The sequence below is a fragment of the Antechinus flavipes genome, chromosome 2 (genome assembly GCF_016432865.1).
Source record: "Antechinus flavipes isolate AdamAnt ecotype Samford, QLD, Australia chromosome 2, AdamAnt_v2, whole genome shotgun sequence".
Classification (NCBI taxonomy): Eukaryota; Metazoa; Chordata; class Mammalia; order Dasyuromorphia; family Dasyuridae; genus Antechinus; species Antechinus flavipes.
In genome coordinates, this window is record NC_067399.1 from 322317994 (window position 1) to 322335306 (window position 17313).

General features: G+C 35.8%; 1 protein-coding gene across 6 annotated transcripts in view; it reads right to left on the bottom strand.

Moving 5' to 3' along the window:
• Positions 1–2167: 2167 nt before the first annotated feature.
• The window catches only part of SIPA1L1 (signal induced proliferation associated 1 like 1), a 290775-nt gene continuing 275629 nt past the window's right edge, over positions 2168–17313 (bottom strand). For 4 of the 6 annotated variants that reach the window (XM_051977675.1, XM_051977674.1, XM_051977679.1 and 1 more), the window contains 4 exons: positions 10581–10727; positions 9373–9487; positions 4807–4891; positions 2168–4211 (listed from right to left, as the gene is read on the bottom strand). In XM_051977675.1, the coding sequence (XP_051833635.1) occupies positions 4068–4211; positions 4807–4891; positions 9373–9487; positions 10581–10727 (491 nt within the window). In that variant the 3' untranslated portion in view covers positions 2168–4067. The remainder of the gene's footprint in view (positions 4212–4806; positions 4892–9372; positions 9488–10580; positions 10728–17313) is intronic. The other 2 variants (XM_051977676.1, XM_051977678.1) reach the window with 1 other exon arrangement.

Consider the following 17313-nt stretch of genomic DNA (forward strand, 5'->3'; position numbering starts at 1 on the left):
CCCATCAATTGGGGAATGGCTGAATGAGTTATGGTATATGAAGGTATATTGTTCTATAAGAAATGAGGAGCACAATGATTTCAGAAAAGGCTGGAATAACTTACATGACATGATGCTGAGTGAAGTGAGCCGAACCAAAACAATGGACACAGTAACAAGATTATGAGATGATCAACTGTAATGGACTCAGCTTTTGTTAACACTAAGGTGATTCAAGGCAATTCCAAAGGATTTTTGAGAATATAAAATGCCATATGCATCCAGAGAGAGAACTATGGAGACTGAATGTAGATCAAAGCATAGTATTTTTACCTTTTGTTGTGATTGCCTGTTTTTCCCCCCTTTGATCTGATTTTTATGGAAATGTTTAGAAGAATTGCACATGTTTAATCACATTGGATTGCTTGCTGACTTAGGGAGAGGAGAGAAAAGGGAAGGAGAGTGAAAAATTTGCAGCACGAGGTTTTACAAAGGTAAATGCTAACAATTATTTTTGCATGTATTTGGAAAAATAAAATACTATTAAAAGAAAAAAAAAAACTGGGCTCAAGTATTATCTTCTTAAGGAAGCCTTTCCTAGTGCTTTTTACCTGGCCAATGTCAGGGTTCCTTAGAAGCCTGTGTATATCCATATGTATGTTTCCCCCAAGCTATATTTAAATGATTGTTGATTCATAGATATATTTGGGAGATATTAAGTTCCTTTTAACAATCATTATTTTTCTCTGAATCTGTTATTTCCTCTATTATCTTTAAATGTAGAGAAATATTTTTGCTAAAAAATTATTTGGTGGAAGTAAAATGAAAGGAAACTGGTTTTGAAGATGGGTTCAAATTCTGACTCGGCTACTTTTCTTTGCATTTCTGATTCTATTTCCACATCTATTAAATAAAAGGGCTAGATTTGATTAATTTTATTGCCCCTTCCAGCTCTAAAAATGTGATCCTCTATTTAACTCGTCTAGCTTAACACTATCCTTCTAGACATGCATTAATAGGTCTGTAGCATTTTAGTTTAATCATTTTTTTAAAATACCTCAAAATTTAGTTCATGTTCAAGGATACTAGACAGTGTTCTCCCCCTGCTCCCCCCAAAGAAAACTTTGGAGTTTTCTATCAAAATTTACTACTTTGTGTTTAACCCTTGGGGGAGGCCACGCAAAGCAGTAGAATGACCACACTATAGGAAGAAAGCAGACTTGAGATGTGCTGCCTTAGTTATTAATTAGTACTGTGTCTCTAGGCAAATTAAAATTTTTCTGGAACCCATATTCTTTCCCTCTGAGGATAAAAAATGTGGCCTCAATTCTACCTACAGTCCTATTCAGACTCTGCTATAGTTCATCATGACCTCATGTCACGAGGTTTGTAGACTTCAGAAGTCAGATTTATTCATTTCGTAAAATAATTCTACCCCAGGACCATTTACTTCAGAAAACCACTTTGGTTGGCATGCCATCCATACCTACAGTGTCGCTCTCCAATGTGCTGCATCCCCAAAGAATTAACTTTAGTAGCTTAAAACTGAGCTGTGATTTTCTTGGGACACCCTGTATATTTAACTCTAGATCATCTTTGTAAGTTTTTCACCAGAATTCCACGTGGAACGATATCTTGTGATCCAGTGCAGTTCTATGATTCCAGAATTTCTAGGGTTGATGAAAGGAGTATAAAAATACAGTCAACTCCCAATTAGCTGCATCACTGGAGGAGAACAGTTATGTGGATAATCCAAAAAAATCAATTCTATATGGTTTTGAAATGCATTATGATTTTTGTTGTTGTTTTTGAAGTAGATTAAATTTTCTAATTATATTTTACACAGGCTAATAGCAATATTAATTTGCATGCTCTGAGCATATACCAACTGATGGTGGGGATGAACAATGTGCCAAGTCTCAGGGAATTAAAATTTCCTATGAAAATTTCACATATGAATAATCAAGAATTGCTCCATTATAAAAGCACTTTGAAAATATAAACTGGTATGGAAATGTTAAACATAGAAGGTTCACTATGCATTCTCTTAGATACATAATCTAATCATGGATAATAAAACTATGATGTTAAAAAAATGTGAAAAGGAAGTGGAAGTAGCAAGATAAATTCTTTTTTGTAGCTTTTCAAATAAGAAAACTTAAAAAATAATAATAATAATGCCAAAGGGTTTTAGAAGAGCCTTTAAAGTCAGTTTTATTGTCTGAATTTTACAAGTAGCCTTTAGAGGCTTCATACAAGAATTCTGTTGCAAAACTCTAATAAATAGTCTGCCCCAAGTCCCAAAACAAAATTTAAAACAAAATAAAGACCAAACTTAGGATAAGCAAGACTTTAAGATGCTTAAATGTTAGCAATATTTCCCATTTACAAATAATATCAGGCACTGTACAAACCTCCTTCATACAAATCAAAAAGAGTCACAATCTTTACAAAATAACATGGAAATCTTCCTTTTCCCATAATACAAATATTATTAGAAAAGAATTTCATGAGGGGAAAGAGGATATCAATAATGGAATGAAATTTTTATCTAAAAATATGAGGAAGAGAGAATGTGATTAATGTATATGGCTTCTCTGGAGGTAAGGAGAGGAATAAATGATTTTTAAAGTGTATGGGAGAAAATTTGAAAAACAATTGTAGCAGATCAATTAACTTAATTACAGGGATAACACAAATTTTATGATGATTATGAAGGTTCAGAGGAAAAGGCTCAGGTTGCTTTCCTCCAGAAAGCTAAACATAATCTAGAGCAATAGTAAGGCTCAACATTGGGACCTATTAATGATGTTCTATGACACCCAGTTGAGGCTTTTTAAATTTAAATGGCAAATCAATTATTTCTTCAGAGAAACTGTTTTGATAAATTTGGAAAATCCCATGCTTTGATGTCACATTAGGGAAAAGCTCATTCTAGGTATATTATATCATCAAGCATGTAAATATCATTCTTATCCTGTTCACTGCATTCAAAAGGCAAGCAACAACTCTTTACCATTTTATACTTCAATCACTAGATTTTCCAAACTGTCCCGTAGCAAAGATTAACATCTAAACCTTTTCTGGGTACTTTTATAATTACCATTACTTGTCCAGCTTTTGGTCTGTCTCTTTTCCCTTACATCCCATTAAAGCAAAACCAAAGAGAGGGATGATCATTTTTTGATTACATAAGATGGAGATACTGGAGATCTTGGGATGGTGTGGTTTGAGGAAACTATAAATAACTTTATTTTTGCAACTGGGAAGGTTATAAGAGATCAATTCTACATTAGGAGAGATTGCTTAACATTTCACATAAGAAATATATTTGCCCTATGGAAAACAGGTGGAAGTACATCCACAGGAAATTCCAGGTGGCAAATCATGTAGTAATGGGAGATGTGGAAAAGGTTACGAATTACATGCCTCATCCAGAGGCTTAAGCCTCTGTTCCCTGGCCTACTCCTGCTGTTCTGGGTAACATGGGGGAAAGCATTGGCTCATGCATTCAAGGGAGATACAGCTTCTTATCTCTAATTACTGCAGCAAAGAAGGTAAGGAACACAGCCCTCCCAGAGCCAACCCCAAACCCTCAATAAACAATCCAAAATAAACATGATTTCTAATAATCCATCATATTTGCCAGGAGAGCAAGAAAAGCTTGGATTACCTGAAATAGAAAGGAAAGAATTAATGGGAAGTAAATGAGGCAGATGGACTAGGTCATTCTAGTCTAATCCCCATTTTTTTTTTAATACATTACAGAGAAAGATAGTGTGCAAAAAAATAAAGACATTCACATTTTAGCAGTTAAACTTTTATTTTACTTTTTAAATTTTTTATTTAATTATTTTTTGTTTTTGTTTTTCTACAAAAGGCAGATATTGATTGCTGATCTGCAATTGTTCTGTTTGTGCACTCACAAAAAAAAAAGGAGATATCTATAAGGAAGGTGGGGAAAGTGCTCTGAAAATGCTTTCAATAGCATGATTAGGCGGCATTCAAGCAGTCTCTAGAGAAAGGGAACATTCCCTCTTGGTCTCCTTCCACATCTTTCTTCCCCCACCTGCATATTTTATTAGTCTTTAGCTCATATCAATTGTGTTGAAGACCCATTCAGTGAATTTTTTCAGCTTGTCCGATGCAGTCTGGGATTCCTCCTGTAAACGCAAATTGTCTTCCCGAAGATGCTGGACTTCAGCCTGAAGATGAGCTTTGTCTTCTTTTTCCTGGGAGGTGACAAGGAGGGGAGAAAAATCCTCAGAAGGCGAGTACCCAAGAGACAGAAAGTATAGGCTTATATCTAAGAGTCATAATTGGGCCCCTTATTTTCACATCCACTAGATACACCTGGATTTACATTCTAAAGTGTTTAAAATTAAGGAATTTCCAACCTTGATGCTACTGGGTAATAGCGATTCTTTCTGGGCAATAATCACTAGAATTCCAGTTGGCAAAAAAAAAAAATCCAATGCAGAAGCACAAGAGAATCCATCTACATGAGAACAAGTCCCTCTTCCGATGTTGATATAGGGTCCACTATATCCTGAGATTCAGAAATCTTATAAAAAGCAGACCACGTTTTATGACTTGCACCAAACACTTATTTTGGTTATGTCTCAGATAACTGGGATTAGACTGAATAAGTAACTGGCAGTTGTTCTGCCCCAAGCATTCATCTAAACCTGCCCCTGGGCATCTACACTTCGGGGCCCTACATTATACTAGTTGACCTTGTATAACATGAGCGAACTTAGACAATACTTACTCTGGACTTGGCATGAGATATACATTGGGATATTGGGTTTTAGAAAAAGTGTTTACCTTCTTCAAATCTTCCTGCAGCATCTTCAGCATACCTTCTAATTGGTCCACTTTGGAAGCCAGTGTAGGAGAAGAATCTTTACTGCTGGGAACAAGAGAAAAAAAGACCAGAATCTCTTAAGAGGAATCTCTGTGACTCTTTTTTTTTTTTGAGTGTGACATTTTAAGTTATAAACAGTATTCTTCCCTCATTCTCTCCTTATCCTGTACTAGAGAAGGCCGCCATTTGACACAGATATATCTATTTCTACCTACTTATATCTCTATGTCTCTATCACCTATCTCTTTATGTAACACCATTCTATGAATTCTTCTACTTATTAGTTCTTTCTCTGGTGGTATTGTTATGCCACAGTTCTCTTTAACTGTCCTGACTCAGTTTCCCTGCACTAGTTTCCCTTGTCTCAGTTTCCTTAACTGTTCTGTCTGAATCAGTAAACTCTTCCTCTGGTCCATTAAGACTGAGGACTATTTGCTCTAAGGTTATAAATTGTTAGCAAGATAAACAAGAGAGTAGACCTCCTGACTCTTTTCTGTCCTCAAGAATTTACAATATCCTCTAAAATATTCCAAGATACCTCACTGACATCTTTATCTCTGTGTATTCAGACATTCTGTTTCTGGGTTTTTAGGATTTATGGCCTCCCCCATCCTGACAGAAGTTTTCCCCGCTTCTTACCCCTTCCTTTGTTTAGAAAAAAGGTATTTAAGAAGTTGGGGTTCCTCCATTCTTTGCTGGAGGCTGATGGCTGGATGCTGGACGCTGGATTCTTTGGTCCCAGTATATCTTTATCTCTGTCTCACTGGATAATTTGAGACGAGAGTCCTGTCCAGTCAATTTTACTCTCCCATTAATAAAATATTAAAAACTCGCTAATCTCTCTCCTGCCTCAGTCTCTCCGGCATTACAGTATACAGCCCCTTCTTTCAGTTTCTTTTTAATTGATCTGAGTAGTTTTAAAATCAAGAATAATTTAGTTGCTCACAGTTATACTTGAATTCCATCACAATCATATACAACTTCTTTAGCCATTCCCCAATTGGTGGGCATCCCTTCAATTTTGGGGAGTAGGGTTGTCTCCAGAAAGTGAGCTGCTATAACCATTTTGGAACATATCGTTGGGTTTTTTTTTTCCCTTTTCCTATGTTCTGGGACATAGACTTAATAGTGGTATTGCTAGGTCAAAGGGTACACAATTTTACAACTCTTTGGCCATAATTCCAGTTTGTTCTTCAAAATAAATGGATCAGTTCACAGTTCTATCAACAATGTATCAGGTTGTTTGTTTTTTTTTTTCAAAACATATTCCCACATGTGTCATGTTGTAAAAGAAAAATCAGAAGAAAAAGGAAAAAAATGAGAAAGAAAAAGCAAATATACAAACAAAAAAAGTGAAAATGCTATGCTTCTGTCTGCATTTAGTCTCCATAATTCTCTCTTTGGTTGTGGATGGTTCTCTACAACACAAGTCTACTAGAATTGCTTTGAATCATCTCATTGCTGAGAAGAGCCAAATGCATTACATACATACATAATTGTGTTGTGGTATTGTACAATGTTCTCTTGGTTCTGCTCTCAGATTCAGTTCACATAAGTCTTTTCAGGCTTTTCTGAAATCTTTTCTGAAATCTGCCTGCTTATCATTTCTTATAGAATAATTATAGAATAATAATATTCCATTGCAGTTATGTATTATAATTGATGGGCAATTACTCAATTTCTAATTCCTTGACACAATGAAAAGAGGCTACATTTTTGCACATGTGGATCTCCTTCCCCTTTTTTATAATTTATTTCTAAATTATAGAAATATAATAATAATCATTTCACAAGGGCCCAGGAAAACTGGACCTTCTGTCAAAATCCTCTATAAAAACTTATTAGCTAAAACTCTTAACTGTTCATTGACCACAAGCAACAACTGTATTGGAATACAGACCCAGTAGTAACACTGTGCAGGATCAAAGGGTATGCAGAGATTTCTAGCTTTTTTGGACATAATTCCAAATAGCTCTCCAGAATGCCTGGATAAATTCATTATTCTACCAACAATGCATTAGTGTCCAAGTATTCCCCATCCCCTCCAACATTTATTATCATTTTCTGTCATCTTACTCAATCTGATAGGCATGACATAATATCTCAGAACAAGAGTTTATTAGTGTCCCAATTTTTCCAAATCCTCTCCAATATCTGCCTTTCCCCCTTCTATCATTTTAGCCAATCTGATAGGTGTGAGACATCTTAACATTGTTTTAATTTACATTTTTCTAATCAATAATGGTTTAGAATTTTTTTTCATAGTTTTGAAATCATCTGTTCATATCCTTTTGCCATTTATCAACGGAGTAATAATAGTTTGACAATAAAAGATGAAACTTTTATCTGAGAAACTGTTAATAAAATTTCTCCCCTTATTTTCTGTTTTCCTTCTGATTTTAGTTACACTGGTATCAAAAATTATTTGTTTTATATCTCAGTATGGGAATGCCTTTGTGAATGTGTTTTCATGATATCAAATTGCTGAGTATGGTCAATGTAATATACATTTTTTTCAGAAGGACAACTTCAATACCAGAAGCTGTCCATCAATTTTAGCTACAGTCAATAACAACCTTTGTTGAGGAGCCATCTTTTGGTTCCAAAGAACAAAGGATAATAAGCAAAAACATATACTCTTTGGTAATATGAAGGGGAGGCAACATGTAAAGAGGGAACTTTGTGGCAAAAATAATTACACTGTCAAACACTGAAATAATCCTCTGTATTACACAAGTGGCAGCTTCAATTTTAACATAGCCAAAGGCTTCATACTCAGTGTCTCTCATTCCACAAGAACATGCTTCATCTTTTCTAGATGACAATTCTATAGATTCTTTGGTTATGTATTATTTGTAAGTGCAAGACTGTCCATGAGGGACAAGATGCATAACCCACTTGCTTTTGTGAAGAGAAATGAGAAGAGGTGTTAGTCAAAGTACAAGTGAGAATTCCTGCTCCAGAGAAAACTATATAGATGCCTGTTTCTGGTTCATCCTTAGCACCACAAAAGCAAATACCACAGTAATAAGGTATGTAACAAGCTTGCTAAATTATAGAAATATAATAATAATCATTTCACAAGGGCCCAGGAAACTGGACCTTCCATCATCATCCTCTATAAGAACTTATTAGCTAAAACTCTTAAGTGTTCACTGACCACAAGCAACAACTGTATATGATTTTGGAGAGATACTAATAATTACAATTAATGGACTTCTGTTGACTAAGATGGCATCATGTGGTATTTTCTCAATTCTTACCAAGTATTAAAGCTTCAATTCTTTTGTCTAAATTAGAGAAGGTACAAAATGACAGCCACAAGTTATTTTCTAGCTTAAATAAAATGATGCTAATATTTTCTCACACTTTTTCCCAGAGAAAGGTGACATTTGAGTCCTCCTCTAGACTTCTCTGCTCTCCCTTTACCCCTAAACTCTAAGTGCTAAGTTCTGTTTAATCCTGAATGGCTTCAATGATGCTGTATTGTACTTTTTTTTTTTCCAATAGTTTTTCATAAGATCATAAAGTTGAAAAAGAATGTGGGACAAAAATGTGGTGTGAGGTGTTTGTCTTGGTTTTTTTGTCTTTTTGTTTTTGATAGTGAAAAAATAGTTAACATGAAAAGATATTTAACATGATCACTCTTTTCAAGTAATTGAAGTTATATTTGTTGTATTTGGCCCATGGGGCAGAATTAGGAGTAAAATTGAGAAGGTCTTCAAAAAAAGTCTTCAAGGAAAGGCTAGATGATCATTTGTTGGGGACATTGTGGATGGGATTCTTATTTAGATATAAGTTGGACTAGTGATAATCACTTACCTCTCAAAGATGCAATAATTTTCACACCTAGAGTGTATGCTCAGCATTATTTGATTTATGGGAATAGCTCACACAATCAATCAGCCTAAAATATCCAGATCATGACCAAGAGCCAGGAAACAAGAAAACTTCTAATGTACAGATTACTTTCTTTTATGTTAGACAAAATTGTAATAACCTTGCACTTCTGGTTTAGTAGTCTATGGAAGATTAGAAATAGCAAATGGGGGGTGGATGAAGGGAAGGGAGGAAGGAAGTCAGGATTAGAGACAGGCATGCTGGCATCCTCAGGCAGTGACAGTCTGATAATTAAGTGGGTAGAAAATTAATTCGAAAAAGTATAAATGATATTTCAAAAGTATAGCCGTGTGATGCCATTTAAGTATGGAGACAAATAGTTCTATATCTCAAAAATCCTAGAGAATGTCCCTGTATCACTGCATGCTAAAAAAGCAAGAAAAAAGGTAAAGTATTTTTAGGAATATTTCATTCAAAATGGTTAAAATTCTAAAGATCAAAATTTTTTGGTCCTTTTGGGGAGGTAATTAAGCTTTGTTATAGAAAAAAGTTCTATGAAGAATAATCTCAACTTCCGATAATGCTATAATATTCAAGGTGCCAAATGTTCCCACCCTCACACTCTTTAAGTACCCGAGTTAAAAAAGAACACACAAACTAAAACACAGGTCCCCATGGAGCCTGACCTTCCATAAGACTTCATCTGGGCCATGGCTTGGTCCTCTAGATGATCACTATTGGATGCAGCACTGAGGGGTCGGTGGTTTTCATCACTAGCAGCAAAGAATGAGGCTCGCTGAACTGGAAAGGAAATGAGAAAAGCCATTCTATCTCCCTTATGGAAATTAAATAAGTCAGGTCCCTATATATACTAAAAAGCCAACAAACACTCTTCAGGGGAAAAAATACAACATATGAAAATAAATAAAAGGTATGAGGAACAGTATCCAGCCTGTCACATCCATACTGTTATTACAAGTAAGAATCTTTACTGAATATCTTGTCCAGAAGTGGCTTTATAATTTACTGTGCTCTTTAATAATATGGGGACTCTCTGCCATCTGCAAAACATTAAAGGCTCTACTTTTTTCTGTCTAATGAACCGTACTCTAGTACATTAAACAGAAAAAAGTGGAGCCTTTAATGTTTTGGCAGATGACAGCCAGCATGAAGTTCTTAATATTAGTTCGAACTTACATGAGAGGTCAATTCCCGAGTGAAGGTGGGCATATGATCAATATTTCAAGTCAGTTGGAGTCAATGAAAGTAGAGTTAATTAACCATTAGTGGTTCTATAAGAAAATTGGTCTTGTTATCAAAGACCCAAATGGCAGTTAAAAAATTGATCCATCCTGAATGAGAAACATCCACATTTAAGATCTGAGCCAACAGAAGAAATCGCAACCTTCTGGCCAAGACAAAGTTGAAAGGACTGACAATCTGCAGTCTGCTTCAGCTCAGCAAACATTAGGGATGAGGCAGTTGGCCAGTGGGCTAGTCACTGGGTCAGTATTAAAATAAGTCAAAAGATATAACACATCCAACTGACTGTGCACATAGAAGGAGGCAGGAGGACTTGGGAGGCCACAGACCACTGGGGGCAGGAAGACAGAGGACAGCTAAATGACCATCAGGATTCTGTCCTACCCTTCCTTTCTTAGCATGACAGATGGGAGGCTCAGCAAGATATCTTTGTTGTAGACTAATGTTCAGGAAAAGCAATTCATTAAACTGAAGTATGTCCAAAAAATATGTATGTCCTTGTTAGGTCACTGAGGATTAGTATGAAACAACTGAATTGACCCTGAGTTCAAATATCATGTTTTTATGATGTCTATTTCATAGGGTACCGAAAGGAATCCTTCTTTTCAATTTAGGGGTTCAGTATACTCACCCTCAAAAGCTTTGGCAGCATCTACCAGGTTTGACCAATCCAGGTCAGAAGCAGAGTCTGGTAAGGGCATGAGACCTGGGTCAGGCATAGGCTGCCTTCTTGGTTCCTGGATATCGGTGAGGGAGCTGTCTGAAGCTGAGAACTCTCCTGGAAGGAATAAGTGACATTCATAAGAAAATGATGAAATGACCAATGTCTACTACCTTCAAGAAGAAAAATAGTTAACTGCTATTGGCCAGACACTGGGAATTAGAATTAATTTTTTTGCTTATTCACATTCAGGTACTTTTTTTTACAAGGACAAATAATTTGATTCTTGTATGGATAAGGAGATGGGTGGACATTCCTTCCACAAGTACCTATAGCAACCCCTTCATGGCTTCACGTATGTGCAGTTTTTATCCAAGTTTTTCCATAAATTCTCCTGCAGATGGTCTGTTCAATAGATTTGAGGTCCAAAAAAAAAAAAAAATTTGCTGCAAATTCTGACCACAAATTTTTTTTTTGACTGTGGCATAAGCTGTGGAAAAGCTACTTTTGATCCAAGGAATGTTATATAAAACTGGAGGGCTGAAAAAATCTCTTGCCCAAACTCTCTGACCTGAGACAGTTTCGGGTTTCCTAAAATCCTGGAGAATTACTCAGTTCTCTCAGGTATCTCATGCAATCACTGATTCCCTGGACTGACCTTCCCTGGAGTCAAGTCAGAGGCAGCTTATTCTGACGTGTTCCAAAGGATCAAAAGGGATCACTCTGACCTGGCATCTTTGGGATTGCTCTGAAATGAGTGAAAAGCCTTTTGATTTTAGATTTAACCAATTTCAGGATCCCTTGTTTTTATTTTCCTTTATAATTTGGGAAGGAATAGACTTGATAACAATCAGAAAACAGACCTGCCTTCTGCAATGTGAGATATACTGCCAGGTAGAACTGGATGACTTCTAAGAATCCTTTCAAATGCAAGATTGTGTAATTCCCACAAATCCATTTTTCACAGTGCAGCCACAACAATTGTGTTGACTAGAATTGGTCACATTGCCACTATGGTAAAAAATCTTCAATGGTTCCTTACTACCTACCAAATAAAAGCTTGAATTCCTTTGCATTTGGTGCCTTTCACACAACCTTTTTCAGCCTCTAATATTACTGCCCTCCCCAACACTATGCTTGAGCCAAAACCAACTACTCTGCTTTCCATTCAAGCACAGAGACTGCCTATGTTAGAGCCTTTGCTCCATCTGTTCGCTATGTCTGGAATGTCCTCCCTCTTACTCCACCCAACCTTTTCACCCCAACTTCTTAAATTCGCAGACATCTTTTAAAAAAGCAACTCATGTGCCACTTCTTCCCATAACTACCCCTACTGCTAATAACCTTCTTCTTGGGACCACACATAATATTTTGTTGTATAACTGTAATACTTATTTAAAATATGTTAAATAAGCTATGTTCTCTTAATTCCCTCCCACGCTGTAAAACTTCATAAGAATAGACATCATGTCTTATCTAAATTTTGCTTCCTCTTCAGTTCAGAACCATAGTTCTCTGCAGTGTTTATTTAAAGAATTTGCTTAAATAATGAAGTGTGGGCAGGGCAATGATGGACTATGGTTTACCTTTCCAAAAAAAAAAAAAAAAAAAAAAAAGGAATTCCATACCTTACAGTGAATGTGCTGACTTTTGATGATGATGAGATATAGAAAACAGAATACCACTAAAATAATTTAAAATTAAGTTTTGCTGAATGAATGTGACAATTGCATTGTTAACCAACCCTAGAAGTTCTTGAATCTCTTATTTATGTTGCTCCAGATCGGACATCCCAGAGAATATAAAATTTAGTTAAGATAGTCCTTTTCTTCATAAAGAATGGAGATTACAGATTGGAGCAGCTAGATGGCACAGTGGATAGAGGAGCACTGGCCCTGAAGTAAGGTTCAGGTTTTGCCTCAGCAAAAACAACCAAAAACCCCAACAACAAAAAATCAGAATATTTTACAGATTGCAACCTATCCACCCCTTTTTATAATATATGACTCTTTATATTCCCTTGTAACTTCTCTAGAGAAGGGCCACACAAATCCTGGAATTCTTCCATTAAATATCTTTTGTTGTAAAGATTCCAATGGAGTACTTGTGGGATCCTCTTATCCCCTGTTAGTTGGTTGTTATACCTCTTTCTTCAATAACACATCTCTATAGTGATATTTTTTTTCTGTTGCTTCTACTGCACATTTCTTTGATGATAATAATACTTATATGTTACAACATATTTATGCTCACCATATACAATGATTTTTGGGAAATGTAAGAGTGCTATACATTCCACAGAAAATAATTAATGTTAAAAAGACATATCGTTTTTGTAGAGAAAAGCTCAGGATCATCAAAAGCAATACAGTTTTCAAAAAATAACATGCACAGTCAATTGCACAACAGTGACAACATGGGCTACTTTTATCATTTCAGTCATTTTCAGTCTTTCTGACCCACTTAGGGTTTTCTTGGTAAAGACACTGAAGTGGTTTGCCATTTTCTTCTCTGGTTCATGCCAGATGAGGAAACTGAGGCAAACAGAGTTGAGTGATTTTCCCAGAGTCATGCATTTAGTAAGCTTCTGAAACTGGATTTGAACTCAGCTCTTCCTGACTCCATGTCAGTGTTCCATCCACTGTGTCATCTAGATGCTGATTGCTCTTTCCATCTTTCACTTTCTCAGTGACATTTCTAACCTCTTCATTTAATGTATCAATAAATAGGAGGGCAAGAATCCAAGTGTACATTTATTCCTCTGTTGTTCACAAAGAAAGGTCTGTGACAAATGTATAGATGTAAGATCTCTTGCATTTTTCCTATGTCTTCCTCTTACTTTCATCCTGAGATGCGGTCCTAATGGGCTCTAAACTAGACTTGTGTCGTCAGCCATACTGATCATAATTTTAAGATACCAGCCATTTTGTAAAATTTTACAAACAAGTTTATATCTTAGATTGGTGTTGCTTGTGCACCAACACTCATTTTTGATTTTGTGGATGAAAACAGAATCTTTAATTCAGTAAACAACAGAATAAATTCTACCTCATTCTGACCTAAACCCAGCTCTAAAAACAAAGATTCGTTTTTTTTTTTTAATATAACAGAACAGCATTATGTACAGAAAAATATGTTATAAGAAGTCAGTGCAAGTAGGACTTGAAGGTAGAGAAAATAGACTATTCATTTCCCTTTGCTGATTTTCCTTTAGTAGGAGAAGAAAATTAAAAAGGACAAGTCATAAAAAGGAGATAGCTTTTAAAGTAGATAGATTTAAAATTTTTTCACATACATATAGAAAAGAACTGACCATAACTTATAGGCTTCTAGTCTTTCCTGTCAAGGGTTATGAAAATAGTTCTGAACCAACATACAGAAGCCAAAGTGACACAATGTCATTTTATCAATAATCAACTATTGTCAAAACCAGTGAAAGAAGCCCAGAGAACTTTAAAGGATCATATTTCACAGCTACACTTTCAAGGGGGTTTTGAAGGAGCTTATTTTCCACATTTGAGGGTAAGAAATTAGACACTTTGGTGCATTTCAGGGCATGAGAGCCAGTGCCAAATTATACACATGGAGAAAACTGAAAAAGAGGGTTAGTAAGAGTCATCTGAAACTATGGCTTTTGAAATAATTGAAATGAAATAGGCCATATGCAAGGGCAGTATATGTAATTCTGGGAGATTAGGCTGCAGAATGTGATCATGGAAGCAAAACAAAAGACAGGAAAAATTATTAGCACAAATCTATAAGCATCTCCACAATACCTGTTTAAAAGGAGTTAAACTGTTTTGTTAATTAAGAAAAGCTGGTATAACAGAATATATTCAGCACTTATTTTCTTTTTCAAAGTACGCAAAGAACTGCTTTGAAACACAGCTGTTAGTTATTAATATGCTTAAAATTAACAGAATTATGAGTAAATGGAAATCAACAAAAACTGAGAGAAATTAAATACTCAGTTCTATTTAAACTGGCTCTCACGAAGGCCAAGTAGATAGAACAGACAATTTTGTGCACCATTCAAAATTATCTCCAGGGCCCCAACTTCAGGGGCTTGAAAATTTAAATTTACATTTTAAATTTTAAAATCTCCTCCAAACATAATACAGCCTCCTACCCCCCAAAAAGTAGTATTTTACTGATATTTATAGCTGACTAGATTTGGAACTGTATAATGAAGAATTGGTCAAGCTCAAACTTGAAATGGGAACATGCACTGCATAGGTGCTACCTCCAGAATAAATAGCCCCTTTTCCTAAAAGAGATTGTTCCCCACCTTCCACTCCCAATTTTTTCTACCTCTTTCTGTCTTGAAATTATTTTCCATTATTTTGAATATATTTACTTATGTATATGCTATATCCTCCTAGGACACAGGTTCTTTATTTAAGGCATGTGAATTTGTTTTTTAAAAGTATTTTGATTTTTAAATATATATTTGAAATAAATATATTTAAATTTTTCTTTGATATTTAGAACTTGTATAAAATGTTTTTAAATGTTCAATATTACATTTTCCTTTACAAATATTTCATTTTTTCTCAGACGAGTCCATAGACATAATAACCAGATTGCCACAGGGTTCCATGGCATGCAGAAAAGGGGAAGCACTTCTATGTTGGTAGAATGTAGGCTCTTAGAGGGTAAGAGCTGTATGCTCACTATGTACCTTGCACACAGCAGGGCTCCATAAACGTTGGCTGACTCAAATCAAATTCACCAACCATCCTATGTTTGCCACACAGAGGGCAAAGGAAGGAACAAGGACAGTAAAGCTCTTCCCACGTGGCCTGGGAATCTGGCTCATTAACCTCTCAACTTCGAGAGCCCTTCAGAGTGAGGATCAAACACGGGCATAAGCCCCAATGTTAGCAGCCTAAAGGAAAAACCAGCAACCACTAGAAAGACTCTGGGCATTCTGTCTCTAAGAAAGGACACAGAGATGCAGCCTTGATTTAGTCCCTGTGGTTTTATCATCAGGCTCTCTCTGTTTGATGCTGATCATGAGGAAATAGCTCAGCATGTGAATATTGCTAGATCTGCTGTGCCTGCCTATTACTCTGAAGTTTCTGTAAGAACAACTGATTTAAAAATTATTAAAGATGAACTATCTGTGAGGTGTGATACAGCCCATATCGAATAAATCATTTTTCCCTTCTGGGAATTCATATTCTAAAAAAGCAGGAAATATCTACTTTTTTCCCCCAAGAGGAAGAAAAGGAATAAGATCATAACAGAAGTTCACAATTCTAGAGTTCTAAAGGCTTACAAGTATTTTCCTCACAGTAGCATTGAGAGGTAGGTAGTACAAATATTACTATATCCATTTAACAAATGAGATCTTTGAGAATCTAAAGGGCTTTTGCCATGCTCACATGGCTAGTTATGACAAAGCCAGAATTCAAATCAAGGTCTTCTGACTTAAGTACAGGGTACAATCTCTGCCTATCTGTGCTCCAGAAGGTGAAAGGAGTGAATGAGTGGGAGTACGTTTTCTGAAGAAGATGACTAATCGTGAATGAGGCAAGAGAATGCACCATGTTATATGTGCAATTGGAGACTATTTAGAGACCATGGTGGATATACGAGATGAGAACAAGGTTCACCTGACAATTAACTTGTGTCCATTGTCTCCTTATGTACTATAATAAACATTAATCAACCCTTTAACTTCAAAGAAGGAGGAGATGAGAGGCCCCCAAGGACAAGCATGAAATTGGAGAAGCAGCCATAATAATAGAAATGGTCTAAATATGAAGAACACAACAGCAGAGGAGTTTAGGAAGGCTTCATCTACTGAAAAACAAGTTTCTTCTTGAGGAATAGAGCCCTTGTCCTGTCAAACAAAGAAGAGGACAGAGATAAGGGGGAAAATTACATGAAGTTTTGGAAAAGGATATAAATAAAGGAGAACCCAGCAGGGATCAGAGTAGGGAAAAGTACTGCAAAAAGTAGCTGCAGAAGGGAAACAAAAACCAATATAGGAAAATGAAAATGTATAGCAGTGCAAAAGGATGCCAAAAAAAAAAAAAATCCAGTAGAATTTACATAGAAAAATAAAAGGAAGAGAATTAGACATATAGATCAGTGTTAACTAATGAAGGAACTATGTTTCAAATCACCTATATAGATCCACCCCAAACTAGCAAAATCTAGGGAACGTAGTAAAGAATTAATAAAATAAATTATCAGTCAGTAGTTTATACTGATAGTCTATCATATACAGCCCTCTATGAGGAAAAAAAATACTCTTAATTGAAATCAGAACAGGGGAGAAGGGCAAAGAGTCCTACTGGCAAGTGAAAGGGAATGGGCTATTTCTATCCCAGGCATCCACATTATTTGTATCAGATGATATGAAGATTCAAGCAATCATGGAAAATGTAATGCAGACTAGGAAAAAAAAGTCAAGGCACTTACAGAGGTATATCATAATCCCAAAGACATTTAAATATTTAAATGGTGGTCAACATCATTATTACTATTACCATTATTATTGCTGTTGTTATTGTCCAGAAGAGAAACAGAAAGACACCAGTTACAGATGACTCCCTTCCCTCTCTAAAACCATTCTGTTAAGACACTGCATTGGTTCTTCCTACTGTGTAGCATGTCAACATTAGTCAGCAACATGCCAGACTAGTACAGAGGTTTGAATGGAGTCACATCATTGCACCAAGGTGAGGGAAAG